Below are 17,259 nucleotides of genomic sequence, written 5' to 3' on the forward strand. Positions count from 1 at the left end.
ATTCTTGATTTAATAAGTTTTTTTTATTTTTTTACTCGCTTCTAATTCATGCAATGTATTTTCATTCATACCTTAAAAAAATGCTTGAATTATTAGAAGATGCATGCCTAATTATTTCTAGTATTTTCTCCTATGAAGCATGCAGAAGAATTAGATGTTCAATTATTAAACCCACTTCATCAACTCGGGACTTGATAGATTTGGCTCTTGCTCTAAGCTAATTTTTTTTCTTTCTATAAAAATTAATAATTTAGAATTCATCTAGATGACTTGACAGATAAATTGAGACCTGATTGATCAGTAAAAATTAAATATGATTTTTTTTATTTTTATTTTAAAAATAATTAAAATAATTTTTTGATTTATATGAATTAACTTAAATTATCTCATTCAACTATGATTTATATTTTTAAGTTTATCCGGACTTAGTTTAATAAATTTGATTAGAAATTGAAGCGGAGTTTAAAATCCTTCAATTTTCGAGAAAAATGTCTTGCAATATCATCTTTATGGCCTTTTCATATCTATTAGTGGATGGGTTTAACTGTAGTAGTTTCCAGTGATTTTACAAGTCATTGTATGATTGATTTTTTTTTTTTTTACATGTTTTCATTTTCAAAAAAGAAAAGAAAAAGAAAAAACCATCCTTCAATTGCTACGGAACTAGCCCAGTGGACATATACTCAGGGCCCAATAACCACCTCGTAGAGTGTAAGCTCCAGCCCCTAATTTGCCCAAAACAAAATAGATTACAAACCCTTGAAGGCATGTTGACGACGGCCGGCAATGAGGATTGAACCAGTAGAATAGCCTCAGGCAGTCCAGTATCGGTTCCCAGAAAAGTCCGTAGCCCATAACACAAAAACACCCGTTCCCGGCCTACATTTAAGTAAACGCAAAAAGATAAAAGAAAAAAAAAAAAAAAAAAAGAAGGAAAACGACAGTGTGATTTGCAGAATCAAATTGGGCCGCCTATTTCATTTAATTCAAAAGTGTTCGGTAAAAGCAAAATTTAAATTAAAACACACACTCTCTCTCCCCCTCCCCCTCTCGCATAGCGCAAAGAAAATGGAATGGAAAGGGACGGAAACTGTACGAGCAAAAATGGAGTCCCTGCGATTGATTTGCGACAGAGATGCTCAAATCCAACTGCAGAAAATGGACTCCTTCACGGCGTCGTTTTCCAACTCTATGGATTCAGTCAAGGCCAGAGCAGAAGAAACTGTGCAGAATCAAGGTCAGAAGGCTTGCATTCTCACTTTACTCCAACTTGTTTAAATAGAAGCTAGGGTTTGTAGTGTAGGTAGTTTGGGAAGTTAACTATTCTATTTGTGGATAAAATTAGAACGGTTAGTGCTTTGGAAATTGTGTGATTTTTGTTTTGTTTGCAGGGAAATTAGGGAGTTTGAAATCTAGCTTGAAAGAAGCTGATGGCGAATTTGTTAAAGTTCTGGCAGGTTTCTCTCTCTGTTTTCTTCTTACCTATATTTGGAGGTGAAAACCCTCAGTGAATTTATGCTGGCAATTTTTTTGTGTTGTAAAATCCTTTAATTTATTAGATCCTTTGAAGTGGCTGGTTCATAATTTGGATGTGAAATCTGAATTCAGGTGTTTCGGGCATTTAAAATGCGAGTAGTAATTAATTAATTGATGGCGAATGTGCATATTGCAAGTGATTCACTGACTGAACACTGGTAAATGCTACTATGATTTTAAGTTCGTAACTAAACAATCTAATATTGATTGCCTTATAACGAGCGATCGTCATTACCATTTTTGATTGAAACTTTAGGTTTTGGAAGGGCTGTATTGTTTGCTTGCAATTACAGCTAATGTGTTTTTCTAGTTAATTTGATTGGTTTTAGCATTAATCTGTAATGGAAGACAGAACATATTGATTTGCTTGTTGAGAATTAATGTTTTTGAGTAAATCTTAACCAGGATTTGCATTTTGTTTCTATTAATTTTTATTTGCTTCTACACGCTTAAAATTTCAAAGAAATAATTTCCTCCCGGTTCCAAATGTGAAGGTGGAGTTTAACTTTCACCAATCATCAATTATGATGTTTTGTTTTATTTACCATTTGTATGCTTGAGTTGATGGATTGCCACGCTATTTTGGAAACCCTTAACTAAATAAATGATCAACTAGTGGCACAGAATGTTTAGGAGAGACAAAGATATGCTATTTCGGAGAGTAAAGAAATGTTATAGCTTCCAAAATTGGTCTGATACAAAAGAGCAGCAGAGACTTGTATTTGAATTGAGACTTTTTGGTGTCTTAATAAGAATGCTGGAAGTGAGTAAAGATTGATAAGGGAAAATGTGTGTCTTTCTTCTCTAAACAAATCCACTCTCTGCTACAATTTTTATTTATGTTTCGTGTGATAAAATGCTTTAAAACTGATTTCCATTAGCTTTCAGATTTATTTGTTCATTATTTTTTAATTTGTGTTCTCGTATAGTTAAGACTCAGAAAGAGGCCAAGCAGCTGGTAACAAGGGACTCAATATCTGCTACAAGAGCTAGAATACAAAAACTTCAAAAGAGTGTTCAAGTTCAAAGGGCCAGGAGGGATGAGCATGCAGCAATCATGTCCCAGCAATCTCTAGGTAATATTTTTTCCTGTTATTAGCTAATTGTTAATTGTTCGATTGTTAATTGTTCATATCCTTTACTCCATTGCCATACTTACTCTCGTGAAAAATTGAATAGTGCATTTTCCTTAAAATATTGTTTCATTAACTAACTTGATTAAGATGAGATTTCTGTCAGTTTGGGTTATGCCTGTGAAATTGATGGTTATATCGTGGTTCTAAACATGACTAGGGTTAGATCTTGGTTATGATTGAGTTGGAAACGAAGGTTGGAAAGGTTGAGATTTGTAGGATGTGTTTTCACATTTTCCTGACATGTTAGGGCACTATGGGAACTTATGCAAACAACCATTAGGATGGGATCTGAACTGTACAATTCAACTATTGGTGGTTAGTTTGAATGCAATACCTGGACTGACTACATAACCATGGCTCATCTTTGATTGGAAGAGGAATCACCAAGTCTGAATTCATATTGTTGATGAATTTTGAGTTTGTACACCCTCAATTCTAGTATGCTGTGATATTTCTTATGTTTGTTTCTTTGTCAGTTGCCTTCGAAACCATATTTTAGTTTTGCTTATTGTTCTGTGCTCTCTGCCCTTTTCGCTTTGGCATTGTTTACAGCTTTGGCAACATCCAAAGAAACAGAACACCAAGACATCGACCATAAAAGGGAAATTCAAGAGGCAATGTTATGGTACAATATGGTTCTTGGCTTCAAAATTGAAGGTGGCAGGGGTAATCTATGCAATTGCATTTTTGAATAATCATTCTCTTTTATTCCTTTATGTAAATTCCGTACTTACAAATTCTTGATATGTTTAGGGGTAAAATTCACATTCAACAACATCAATTTGAAAAATCCATACGAGGAGTACTCTTTCACCATTCGCTATGAAAATGATATGTACACATGTAAGTAATGGATGCATTTGGATTTTAAATTAATTTCAAACCTCAACTCAACTGAGTCTTTGTCCATTCCATTTCTGATATGGGCTAAACTTTTCATCATCTGTTGTTTGAATATATTGTTATTATATTTAAAGTTTTTTCTGCCTAATTTGCAGTGTTGGCTTGTGATCCACAATTGAATGACACCAAACAGTTGATCCATGAGTTGAATAAAACCAATGGCTTGTTCAAATTTGTCAGAAAATTGAGAGAGAAGTTTCAAGAAGCGGCACCACTTGGTAGAGTTTTACTTGTGTTCCTTTAACCTGTGTGCTTGGGATACTTTCTGGATAATGGGCACTTGCTTTCTCTATTGTGCATTATTTTCCATGGAATGGTTCATTATTTCGGCAAACATAAATGTTGGTTCCAGACATGACTTGAATGTGACATGCTAGTTGCTCTTCTGGGACAACCACTAAAATGTGGAGAAGTTTGATGAATAGGCTTTCAGCTCGGCTGTTTACGAGCAATTTCAGTACCCCTAAACTAAACTATTGTATGTTCAACCTTAATGCATTAGGATTCTTGCCTCAGTCCACAACTCTTCATCAAGAGACTGCAATATCTGTGTCTGCTCCAGTTTTTAGTGACGTAAGTGAATCTCCATCAATGACAAGCCAAACTTCAGATGAACTCAAAAGAAATTCCAAGAGAAGTAGGCATGTAAGAGGAGGGAGACAGGCAATCATGTCTCCTGTATCTGTTCGCCGGTCCCCACGCTTTAAGGTAACTTGATTTTGATTGCATAGGAAGTTCAATGTTTTTTTACCACCTCCAAATACCAACTGGATAATGCTTGTTTTTTTCTTGCAATTTAACTCTAGGCAATTAGTGGTGGATGATAATTGAAAAAAAAAAAAGGCTATAAATTGAATTTGAAATATGTAGACAACATGATGTAGCCATTATTCCTCCTAGCATGTCGAGTTTGGCACTATCATTCCTTGAACTTTCTGCATTCTGAGATTACCAAGCAAGGCCTATAGGTTCTGTGTGGCAACTGTGTCATGGTTGTTCTCCAACATTCTTATCATGCTCTTGTGAAGCCTTTCTCTCTCCTTTTCATTCTCAAATAAAAGCATTCTTGCTCATTATGTATTTATTACAATTCCCCTTTTAGTTCTTTGATATTTGTGCTATACAACTTCCACTGATGTGGATTTTCTTGATCTGAAATTTATGTCAGGGTAAGAAATGAAGAAATGGAGGCAGTTTTTGTCACCTTTAGTTTGGTATGATTGCGTGCCCTTTTAACTTGCTTGTGTGAAGCTAGTCATTGTTTGTGACTAGGTTGCTTTCTTGCTCGATAGTCGATATGTGAATCAGGCCAATTTATCACATTAGTGGAAAATTAACTGAAAGGGAATGAAGACTCTCCAACAGAACGATTACTACTCATCTGACACGATGACCTCAACAAGGAGCCCAATTTAGCTGCTTTAGTGTATTATGTTGTACTTGTGATCTTACTCGATGACCGATGTAAAGGGCCAAACATGATTGTCCCTTTTGTTGATGTCTAATCTATGGATTTCGACCTATTAGAAGCACACTGTGTTTAGATATCATTTAATTCAATGTGATGCGCTGATGTTCTCTACAAACTCAGTATTCATAAGTTTTCGCATTTTATGCTTTTCCTGAACTGGTTTTCATAGCTATGATCTTATGATTGATCCCTTGCTCTCCTTCCCCTTCCCTAGACACAAAGTCTCATATACGAGAGGAGGGCAATCCAGCCGGTTAGAGGCTTTTCTCCCCATCTGGCTTGCCCGTTCAAGTCATCTCTTGCCCCTCCATTGAGATTTTTTTTTTGCTCAAGGTAATAAGAACAAAATAGCTCACTTGTAAACTTATGCGAAGGAAATAATCCCTTTTATTAATGTCATAATTTGAACTAAATCTCATATCCTCTCCTCTATTATACAATGATGTGCCATCACTATCTCGTTATTTAAATTTGTCAACTTTGAATTATCCTTTACTCTTTTTTTATTAGCTCCTACTCTTATAAAATCCCTTTCTTAAGTATATGTACACCCGATAGAATTTATAACTTGTAAATATACATGACTCCTAAATATGTACTCTCATCACTAGGAAGAGCATGCTATGCTGCTGGTAGATACAGATATCTCTGCATCAGTGCATGGGTTTGCATCCACAGTTTCTGTGCTTCAGATTCATCATTTGCCAGAGTTGAACATTTACTTTCATTACAGTCTGCGAAGTATTTGCCACTCACACCTTCTATTTGCTGACTCAAAGCAACATAACATGTGGTTGATGCACCCTGCATATCATAAAAGCACACTCGCTCACTAACTTGAAGTCTCTGTGCCTGTCTGTATCTACATGAATCTTTTTGACAGGGGAAATGACAAGGGAGCGTTGACAAACCTGAGATGTTGATTTTAGTAACTTGGACGCAATGAAGTAAAGGGAATCTGCAGATAAGATTTTTATTACTTATATTAGATTGTTTTTCCTTTTCTTCCATGAAAATATTCTGGGAGGAAGATAAATGAAGCTACCTGTGAGAAAGCCCTTATAACTAGCTCTCAATATTCCAGTCTTCACAATGCCTGGATGTACCGCGTTGATAGTTACTCTTGCATTCCTTGCCTGCCAAAAAAATCAAAATTTACCTTGAGCTTTGGTGTCTAAAAGGGAAGAGAGAAGAAGTAAAGGGGCTGATCATGGGTGGCATTTTACCCTGAGCTGTCTGGCTATTTCCTTGACGTGCAATATATTAGCCAATTTGGATTGAGAATATGCACGTGTCCCATCATAGCTGCAAAATGAGAGAACCAAATCTCAACCTTGATTTTTTCATACATAGCAATAATTCCCTTCATAATCATGATTACTCCATTTGGGATTTTCCTACAACTTGCTAATGACTGTTTAATCGATGCTGATTAGATTCTTGGTGGTTGTTATGTTATCATTAGTATCTCTTTTAGTCTAATCACGTATCATTTGGGAGGATGTGATTTTAGCATTTTCTTCATGTTACTGAAATTAAGGGAAGGAGAGGGATCTTACTTCTTCGGGCTTAGCATTTTCTGGAGGCAAAAGGCATCCCTCTTCACCCAGCTGTGAATTACAGACGAGAGATTTATTATTCTTCCTTGGATGCCTGTCTGCTCTGCTGTTTCTATCATTTTCTCTAACAGCAGCTCTGTCATCAAATAATGCCCTGCAAAAGGTCTCAAGATCGGTCGGTCGGTCGGTAAAAATGGTAGTAAAAACTTGATTTTTCCACCACCTTGCTACATCTTTTTGATGTTTTAGGGCCCCAAATCATCATCTTAGAACTTCATAATTTCTTTTTTGTTTTCTATTATTGATAATCTCAAATCCGTTAGTATGCTAATCAAGATGAAATCCCTTCTAATTAACAATCTTGATTCTTGACTCTAACAACTAGCTATGAGTGTAGAAATGGGGCCCCAAATAAAAAATACCACCACAGTTCTCGAAGACTGTTAGGGCCTATAGAGAGGAAGGCCCATTGTCTACATCTTCATGTAATGACTAATCCCACCATGCCTCTAAACATCTTGATAACACTAATTAGACCTGCAATCAAGGTTGACAAACCACTTTTACTTTTTTTTTGGTTATTAATTACTATTATTTTATTATTTAGTGGCCTAACAAGGAGGTATTATCATAACCATAAAGTTAAGCATAATAGTTAGCCGTGTCTTTTCTGCTTTTTCATTATTTCAAAGTAATCATGATTTTCCCCATTTTTATTTTTGATTCTCATGATTTTCCCCACAACACTTGAGATAGTCAGATAAGTTTGGATATGTTTTTTTTTGTTTTTAAAAAGAAAGATACCTGCAATATCATAATTATGGAAAGAAGAAGAAGAACCAGTAATTAAGAGATTCAGTGTTTACCCAAGTAATTCGTAGCAAATGTCATTTCGATTTTGTCTTCAGAGAACTCCAATTTCTGAGAGTATATGCCAGCATTATTTCTGCAATTAAAGTGATCATCATACTCTTAGCAACTATTTTCCAAGATTTCGTACGTGTTCATGAAAATACTGCTGGTCACAAAAACAAAAGAGAAAGAATATTTAATTCACACACACACACACACACACTCACATGAGGATGTTAAGGGGTAGTCCAAGAGCAAGAAAACCAGAACAAAATCTCTTTACAGAAACAAACGAGCTCATATCAGTCTCAAATATTATTATCTCTGCATTTGGACTCTCTTTTTGTATCACTTCCTTTACTCCAGCTGCCTTTTTCAAGTCCCTTGCAGGAATCACTATTCTCATACCCTTTTTAGCTAGTGCTCTTGCTGTTTCCACTCCAATACCTGATGTAGCCCCTTTAATGAAAAAAAAAAAAAAAAAAACAAAAAAAATACTCAGCAAACGAGTGGTATAAATTCAAAAATACTTGGTAAAGTCAAAACATTACAGATAATTAATTAGAGCAGGAATAATATATAGAAGAATGTTTTTAATCTTAATATAGTGCTATTTACTAGGGTATTTTAAAATTTATTTGTGTAATAAAAAAATGTATCACAAGATTCACAACATTCTTCTATATATTATCACATATATATATAACTTGTGCAAGTTGAGAATAAATAATAAATGCATGGGGATTCATGGATATGCTTTTTGAATAAGATCGAAGGAAGAACAGTTTAATAGAAAAAAGCAGGTGAAGATCGATGAAAGTATATAAAACAAGGGCATGATTCATGGCTGAGAAAGAAGTGAACAAGTATGAACCAATCAGAGAATATATAGATAAAAATCACTCAAAAGAGACAAAACCCTATCTCGCAATAGCCAGAAAGGGCCACTAGTTAAATAACCTTTGTAGAATATACTGATTGTTGGGAGGATAATACAAAAACTATACGCTCTTAACTTCAGATCGACTACTCATTTTCTGCAGCACACACAAAAAGGGATATGAAAACCATTGCCAGAAACTATAGGAAAATATGGAAGAGATCAATATGTTGAAGGAAAAGAAAACGATAGCTGATGGCGCGAGACATGGAGTGATGAACCATTTGGTCAAATCTTAATTTGGAAGTAGAGAACGTGAGAGAAAAGAATTGAAGGTAAAATTAACCCTTGTAACTCACTGCACTCTGAAATAGGAAAAAAAAAGGAGAAAAAGGAAGCAAAGAAGTTGATAATGTCTTGGGGAAGAAGGGAAAGGGCAGCGAAGGAAGATGAAGGAGGAGGAAATCTCACAATCTCAAAGGCTAAAACTCCTCCAAGAAAATGAAAAGTAAAAGGGAACAAACCTTTTTCATCCATGTTTATTCAGGAAAAAGGTGGTGAAGAGATGAAATATAATTCCCCATATCAAAATAAATTACTAAACTTGTGTATATATCTTGGTGCTTAAAGATAAAACCCGGAAACTAACCAGTGATGATGGCAGTTAAACGGGGAGGGACAAAGCAAGCAGAATCTTGAATAACTTGCTCAGCAGTTGAATTTGAGCCATAACCACTTGGGCCTGCAATGCCCGCTAGATATCTCCATGTTTCCTTCATGGGGCTGGTGCCTTTGAATCTTGGAGAGCAAGAGAAGCAGTTTAGCCTAGAGACCACACAACTCTCTCTCTCTCTCTATATATATATATAGAAAGACGACTCTTGCTAAAGATATGCAAGAAGAAGGGATTTTCTGGTGATCAAAGGATTATTTCAAGCTGGTGGTCATGTCCAAGCAACACCTGACAAGTGTCACAATGGCAGAACTCTACTGCACTACATCATTGAAATAATTGGTTGAGACAGGCTACAAAGGATGGTCAATGGGGTAGGAGATGTTTTAAGCTTTGTGGTTGCAGTACCATTATTTTGTCCCTTTCTTCTTCCTCATAATTAATGGAGAAGCATTGTGCTTGTCGAAATGTACCATTATCATGTGTCTTGTTATTGTTATTTCCGTTCTCACTACTGTCTTTCCTTGCCGCTGGGTGCTTCCGCTATCTATTATTTCCCTACAGGATTTCTAATGTCAATTTATGAGGACATTTGTTACATCAGAGCATGAAAATTCACTCAAACTGGTGAAAATTGACTTCCTTGTGAATAGTTTTGGAGTACTGTACGTTTCGCTTGCTTTAATTTTGTTGGTTGGATCTGACACAGCTCACAATTAGTCTATCATACATGACTTTTTTGTTAAGAAATTAATCATGTCTTGATCAGACATTAGCGTACCTTAATTCCCATATCAAGGGACAAGACATGTTGCTTGATGCAAGGAAAATTGACAGTCAAAAAAAATTAATGATGGTAAACATTGTGAAAGATTTATGAAGGCACAGTTCCAAGTACATATTGGATTAAAAAAGTTGCGTTTCATCTAGGTTTCTTGCAAATGATTCCCCCCCCCTCTCTCGTTACATTTTACCAATGATTAATTAGTCATGAAGGTCTAAAAAAACCTGGAACGTAGGATTCAGAATTTGTTCTGCTTCCATAGAATTCAGATTTCTCTTCCTTCCCTTAAGCTACTTGCTTTCCGAAAGCAGCAAATCGACCCGCCACCTAGTGAGAGAGACGCTGCTGGGACCGGCCACCGATCGTTCTAGCAGCAGTGACTGCTACTTGTATAAAATTCATTCACTGAGAGATCAAATGGCAAATATTCCATGGAGAGATAGGCTGTGCTACCGCGCATTCCATCATTTTACTTTCAAATCAATTCAAACTTGTATAATTACTTACCCAACAAAATCGATGTGCATGTAGTATTCACACGTGTGATCCTGGAAAATGAAAACCGAGTGATAATTGCATGCAATATTGAGAAATATATTGGGTTTTATCTCGTGAGAAAAGGGCCAAGGATTTCAGACAAGACTGCTTTTTCCTGTGCAAGGCCGTGTCATTCACTTTTCCTTTTGGTCTCCACGGCCAATTTTTTCAATCCATCACTCAGAGAGAATGATAGCCGTTGTTGGAGGATTGATGGACTAAAAGAGAGCATTGAGGTTGACTCCTCAACAATGGAGTTGTGAACTTGCTATGCACTGGGGACCCAGCGGTTCCCCAAGCTGCTTACACCTCTCATCAAATTGCAACAACATAGTGAAGCACTTCTGTTGTAGTTTCACATGTGATCTTGCCTCCCTTCGGGTTCATTCTCTCATTCATGGCATGCTCACAAAAAGTGTAAAGTAATAAAGGTTTGATTGGAAGGCCCTTTTACTAGCCATAAATGCTTGTTGGAAACAAAAGGGAATTTCCCATTATTCAAAAGCTAAAGAGGGTAGCTTCTTGTGCCAAAAATCTAGGGCAAAGATTATGCATTTAAACAACCTCTTTTTTCCCTTTCTTTTCTTGAAGTTTTGCTCGCTCCTATATATTAAGAGTGAAGTGTCCCATGGATGAATAAGACTTGAATTCCTTTTCTAGTAACTTCAAAATTAATCCTACATCAAATTCACGAGACAAAAGGGGAGTTTGGTGATGGATATCATTGTTCAGAGGCACGCAGAGGAGGTTTATATCCTCTCCTAAAAGAAATTTAAATTCGAAACTCTCCTTTACAGCAAAAAAAAAAAAACCCGTCTCCGTATACTTCCAAATAAAGTGTCTTGGCATAAGATCCGAGCATTTAATAACACTTATGGAGGGAAGGAGAAGTCAACTGAGCAAAAATAAATTAAATAAAAAGTGAGAATATCCGAGAAAACATTCTCATTGAAAAATTGAATCAAACAACCGGACCAAATTCTCAACCCACCGCCTTCTTATCGTATCTGCTTTTCTCAGTTGAAAAATAGTTTTAGTCTTGATGAACGCTATCAAATCTCCAACAACTCCACCGAATCGCCATTTGAGAACCCAAGCAAGTCCATTAGCCACCTAACCAAAGATCTCCCATTTCTTTTCTATCGATATATATGATCCCAAGAACACCTTTTTAGTTTTTAATTCTCTGCCAAGCACTAATATTAAATTAAAAGAAGAAAGAACGTTGTATCTACTATATACCACAAGTTATCTAGGGCTAAAATTAACAATATTGCAAGAAAATCTCCCCCAAATTAAAGAATTTACAAGGGACCAATCGTTGCCTCCATGTACAAAAGTTTCCTACCTGAATTGATGCACCTCAACAATGCAAATTAAGCATAAACCATTGCCGACAAACCCTAAGAATCTCTCACATCACTTTGCCAACCTACCTTTTGTCATCCATGTAGATCAAGTTTACTTGAAAGAAAATCATGTATCATTTCCTATGAGTGCTAGCCACACGTATGTGCCATAAGCCAATCATGGGATGCCATATGGCCCCATGGAGGCGCGCCATGAGCCTTAAGATGGAGCCAATCATGGGATGACATATGGCCCCATGGAGGTGCGCCATAAGCCTTAAGATGGAGCCAATCACGGGAGCGAGTGGGACATGGCCACATCTAGTGTTTGCCTTTTGTTATACCTAAAACATAGATTACTGGATTAGCTAGCCATATATTATTGACATGATGATCGATGCCAAGTACTAAATAACAATAGATCGTCTTGTTCTTGCTTGCTTTAGTTCCTTGTGTGAGAAGATTTGCAGAAAAGGTTGTTTGTCTTCATCTTGGTAACTATATCTAACCTAAAAGACACGAGGGGCTTGCCAAATTTTATATCAAAGTTGGAAAAAAAATACGAATATTGAATTGGAAATCGAGATTTGACTAAGAATACGCACGCATATGTGCGTGTGTGTCTATGTATATTAATCTCTAAAAAAATCCTTCTTAATTAAGTGATGATTAAATATTTGAACTAGTTAAGAGAAATCCATGTGACGGAAAAGGAATATAAGCAAAAAAATTTATTCAGACAGTATAATGTGTTTGCCATTCTAGGTGAGTGGATGACAATATATGGGCTGAGCATAGTCTTCGTGGTTGAATATAGAGCTTTAAATCATAGTTTTCAAAGCTGAAATGATGAATTATTTGCTCCAAAGTTTCACATTTGGATCTTAATCGATCTTGAGATATGACCAGATGACAAAATTAATTATACTTGATTGATCAGAAGTCTCTTCCTTTTAAAAGAACGTCTCGGCCTTCTATATGCTCCAAGTCTAGAATGGTCCTTTCCTGTCCTAAATCTAACTGCATGCGTACTTTTTTGACATTTGGATTTCGGGGCTTCACAACTTTCATTTACAAAGAAATTATCAGAAGAAACACTGAATTATCGTGTTTGAGACAAAAGAAACACTAGATTATGAGCATGATCCATTGTTAAATCAGGAGTTGACATTCGATTAATTAAAAAACAACAATGTCAAGCAATGCCAATGATACTGAGGACTATTAGCATGATCCATTGTTAAAATCCGTTTTGATTATGTTTTTTGATAAGCAATGCATAGTGGCCAAAGGACGCTGAGAGTCCAAAAGGTAGCTTACATAGCCAGAGCACCAACAGCCATAGAAGCAATACAACCTGCAACAATATTAATGAGCAGAAACTTCCAAGGCCAGCCACGGAGTTAGCTTCCCGGAGGGTGTGGGAGAAGGAGACATTGCCCAGACCTGAAGAAGACCTGGAAACCAGAGCAACAAACTTATGAAACTTCCAAGGTCTGGAGAGGGGATTGTTCAACCAACTCACCACAGAAGCAGAGTCTGATTCTACCAAGTAATCGAGCCCCACAAAATCCTTGTTTGATGAAGACAGTTCCATTGCTTTGACCATTGCTAGTAGCTCATCTTCATTCGAGTCCTTGTTACCCACTGAACAAGAGAAGATACCTCTTAACAATCCCTAGATGATCCCTTAACACACCACCAATACCTGCAGGCCCTGGTTTTCTCTTAGAAGAACCATCAACATTCCATTTCAGTGTTTGATCGTCAGGGGGGTTCCATATATAACAATGGAGCTCGATTGCTTTTCCCATTCGTCCAATGCACAAGACCTTATATATGATAGCCATAAATCTGATGCAGAGTGAGAGAAATCCGAGTAGATCGCTCTCAACCATGAACATAGCCTTGTCAATATCAACAAGAAAATAGTATCATAGTCAGGAAACATTTGAAATTTGCATTTTGTGTACCATAATCCATAATAATCAAAGCTTTGGTTTGTTGGTTTACTTGGTTCAAACTTCAAAACCTTTCCAAAAGAAAGTGGATCAAATTGTTGCTGTCAATTAGAAGCCTGTCTCTTCCTTTCAAAGTAGCTGATTGAGACTTTCGAATGCACCGATGCTATAAAATAAATTTGAAACGTTTTTTTTTTTGGATAAGATCTGAATTGCCTGTAAGAGAAAATAAAAAAAGTTGCATGCGTGCTTATTTTTTGTTGTAAATCCAATTATTAGCTTTGTGTGTGTGTCGAAATGCTTGTTTGCCCTTTACTCCTTTTATCCACAAGATTCTATGTTTTTGTATTCACAGCCCATTGGTTTTTCAGGCATGCTTTCATTGAAAAGATCTTGCGGACAAGATAGCAGCAAAGTTGCAGGACACTTTGTTTATAGGAGCCGAATTGCAAGGAAAGAGAAAGAAAGGCGATCTCTGCCCTTGCAAGATATGAAAAGCTACTGTTAAGACCCACCGAGTTGTGTTCCCCCATTGAAATTGCAGGACACTTTGTTTATGTCATTTTGCTGAGTAGTCTGGAATCATTTTATTTGTTTCTGTTTTGCATAATCATATATGATCAAAGGAAGCTCATTGCATTTTTTTTTTTAAATTGAAAATTACTACGAAAGTTTCATGAGCAATTATGTTTGCAATTTCTAATGTGTCAAATTGCTAATAGAATTTGCCACGACCTGAATTCTGATTCACGACCGGCAATGTAAGAACGGTGTTGTAAGTGTTGGGACTTGGGAAAACCAGGAAACCAAGTTTTGCCAAATCACAATTCACAAGTTTCAATTCTTTTCTCTTTTTATTCAATCAAAATTAGTATTAAATAATAACACAAATCAATACTAGGATTTTTACGTGAAAAACCTAATGTGAAAAAAATCACGAAACCGTAGTCTACCTAAAAACTTCCACTATCAATAAATAATGGGTTCACAATTGTTCTTCCTTAGATTGAACTAAGGGTTATAGCATGCATATCATCAAGAACAATCTAGTCTTGAAATACAACAAGATTAAAGGACAAATATTTGAGAAAAACTCACAATACTGACAGCCCCGGTTTTTAACAAAACAACTAGCTTATACACTACCAATCTTCGATCCAACCATTCTGAATAAAAAGTAATATGTCTAGAAATTGCTGTCAAAATCTTAACCCGATTTAACGGTTAATAAGCTAGAAAACAAAGAATAAAGATATAACATTCAGCTTCCTCCTTTTCTTTTTTTTTCTCCCGTGTTCTCTATTCTGTTTTGCTTTAATTAATTGCTGCCATTACAGCAGCACACCTATTTTAATTTTAAAGAGTCCAGCCATGTTGTCTCCTGACAATTAATATGGATCACTTTATTAAATGGTAGGTGACCACACACAATAGCAAGGACATCTTATCTATACTAAATCACAGAACGAACATATCAAAAGAACAAGTTATTTAAAAATACTCAATATTTCATAATCTTTCAAAATATTATATTATTAAATGATAATTCAAAACTTCTAATTAGTAATTAAAATAAAAAAAATCATAATATTCATTATATTGTCAAAATCCAAACTTAATTAAAACATGGTAATAATAGAGTATTTAAAACATTGAATCAAACTTAAAAGAAAAATCTCGTGAAACAAGTAATGCATACCAACCAAAACACAACATAAAAAGAAATCAAGTTTTGTAAATGCAACATTTATTTATTGTTGTATTTTTTAATTGTGATTTTTTATATATTGCATTTTAGACTACAAGTACAAACTCTGCTATTTTACTAATGAAGTCAAAATTTTAATTTTTCTACGCTAATAGCCCAAAATAATCAAATATGATGCATTGTACGAATTGAATTAAGCCATTGATTCGAAATCGATTTCCTCTTAAGAAGATTATTGATCTTCCAATCAATGAAGATAAGATGGAAAAGATGGCAAAGAAGATTCCATCAACATTACAAGAAACAAGTTAAAAAAAATAAATAGCGTCAAACAGATGGTGAACCCACCAAAATACTCCCAGCATAAACAAGAGCTATGCACACAGCTGCTAAAACTGTTGTTTCTAAGCCCCCAAATCCAGCTTACAGAGACGAGCGTTCCTTTGCGGCTGTGCTGTCAAACGCAAACCCTTCTGATGACTCTCACAAAATTATATCAGTGACTTATGCGCCATCATCACACGACAGAAATTGGCTGGTTCGCAGTCTTATTGGAACAACTAATGAAGGGGTGGACTACGCAAACACTGGGCAATTTATCTTAACATCAATGGAAGGCGTGGTTGGTTTTCGTTTCTTGGGCGCCACGAAAGCAATCATCACTTTCAACAGCCACGACATCATGCAGAAAGGGATACAAGCATGAATCACGCCATGGAAATCTATTTTCAGAGACATTAAACCCTTGGTTAGAGAGGATAAAGCAGACGATAGGTTTGCATGGGTTATCATTCTTGGAGTCCTACTAATATAGCCCGGAACAATGAGAATGTATTAAATCTATTTTAATATCAAGATTTTTACGTGAAAAACCCGATGCGAGAAAAATCATAGGATCATAGTCCACCTAAAAACTTCTACTATTAAAAAATAATGGATTCACAATTATTCTTCATCAGATTTAACTAAGGGCTACAATATGCATATTATCAAAAACACTCTATTCTTGGAATACAACAAGATTAAGGGAGAAATATTTTAAAAAAATTCACAATACTGACAGCTCTGGTTTTTGACAAAACGACTAGCTTATACACCACCAGTCTTTGATCCCACCGTTCAGAATAAAAAGTAACGTGTCTAGAAACTATTATCAAAATCTCAGCTCGATTCAACAATTAACGAGCTAGAACAAAGAATGAAGACATAATGTTCAGTTGCCTTCTTTTCTTTTCTTTTTTCCTTTCTCCTGTGTTCTCTATTCTGTTTTGCTCTAATTAATTGTTGCTGCTACAGTGACATACCTATTTTAATTTTAAAAAGGCAAGTCATGTTGTCTCTTGACAATTAATGTGGATCCTTTTATTATAAGGTGTGAGATCACACACAACAACAAAAACACCCAATCTACACATCAAAAGAATAAATTATTTAAAAATATATAATATTTCATAATCTTTCAAAATCCTGCCTTAGCTCATCAAGGCAGGATTCTTGGTTTCGCTTCGCTGAGATCTGGTTTGGGTTACTATGCTGGGATTCAAGTTCTTATTGGAACCACAAATTTAGAGCAAATATATGAATATGTTAAACTCTTTATAGGTAACTATTGTGCCAATGTCCTCATCAAGGAAACTAGGCCTGATCTTACCCTGCTGTCCAATCCCTTAAACTTTCTTCAGTACCTCGGATACAGATGAACCCTGAGTTTGATCATAAGAACTGTCAAGTGGGTAATATACTCGTTGAACTTGAATATATACATAGAATATCTTTTTGATATATTTGATAGGATAGTAATGATTATTTTTGTTCGGAAATGTATTAAAATAAAATGGTTGAAAACATCGAAACAATATTAATTTGAATTTGAAGTGAAGAAAAAAATAAAAAAAAAATTAATTTTTTTT

The 17,259-nt window shown here is 35.6% G+C and overlaps 2 protein-coding genes across 5 annotated transcripts; one reads left to right on the forward strand and one right to left on the reverse strand.

Annotated features, from left to right (window-relative positions):
- The first annotated feature begins 965 nt into the window (after window positions 1-965).
- LOC118057458 (kinetochore protein SPC25 homolog) lies at window positions 966-6,295 on the forward strand. Of its 3 annotated transcripts, none has more exons than XM_035070038.2 (9): window positions 966-1,237; window positions 1,392-1,457; window positions 2,466-2,612; window positions 3,225-3,338; window positions 3,426-3,515; window positions 3,671-3,793; window positions 4,078-4,283; window positions 4,744-4,789; window positions 5,930-6,295. In XM_035070038.2, the coding sequence occupies exons 1-8, from the start codon at window positions 1,069-1,071 to the stop codon at window positions 4,753-4,755; spliced, it is 927 nt and encodes a 308-aa protein (XP_034925929.1). In that variant the 5' UTR covers window positions 966-1,068; the 3' UTR covers window positions 4,756-4,789; window positions 5,930-6,295. The 3 variants fall into 3 exon arrangements, with proteins under 3 accessions (XP_034925929.1, XP_034925928.1, XP_034925927.1); XM_035070037.2 differs by lacking the exon at window positions 5,930-6,295 and adding an exon at window positions 4,868-5,175; XM_035070036.2 differs by lacking the exon at window positions 5,930-6,295 and having other exon boundaries at window positions 969-1,237; window positions 4,744-5,175.
- On the reverse strand, window positions 5,417-9,204 carry LOC118057456 (short-chain dehydrogenase TIC 32 B, chloroplastic). 2 transcript variants are annotated; one of them, XM_035070035.2, is made up of 9 exons: window positions 8,987-9,125; window positions 8,418-8,494; window positions 7,685-7,916; window positions 7,472-7,551; window positions 6,606-6,759; window positions 6,273-6,351; window positions 6,092-6,182; window positions 5,958-6,004; window positions 5,417-5,850 (listed from the first exon to the last, which is right to left on the reverse strand). In XM_035070035.2, exons 3-9 carry the CDS (start codon window positions 7,861-7,863, stop codon window positions 5,668-5,670), a joined length of 813 nt encoding a protein of 270 aa, XP_034925926.1. In that variant the 5' UTR covers window positions 7,864-7,916; window positions 8,418-8,494; window positions 8,987-9,125; the 3' UTR covers window positions 5,417-5,667. The 2 variants fall into 2 exon arrangements, with proteins under 2 accessions (XP_034925926.1, XP_034925925.1); XM_035070034.2 differs by lacking the exon at window positions 8,418-8,494 and having other exon boundaries at window positions 8,987-9,204.
- Between the last annotated feature and the right edge of the window lie 8,055 nt (window positions 9,205-17,259).

This window comes from Populus alba, chromosome 15 (genome assembly GCF_005239225.2).
Source record: "Populus alba chromosome 15, ASM523922v2, whole genome shotgun sequence".
NCBI classification, from domain to species: domain Eukaryota; kingdom Viridiplantae; phylum Streptophyta; class Magnoliopsida; order Malpighiales; family Salicaceae; genus Populus; species Populus alba.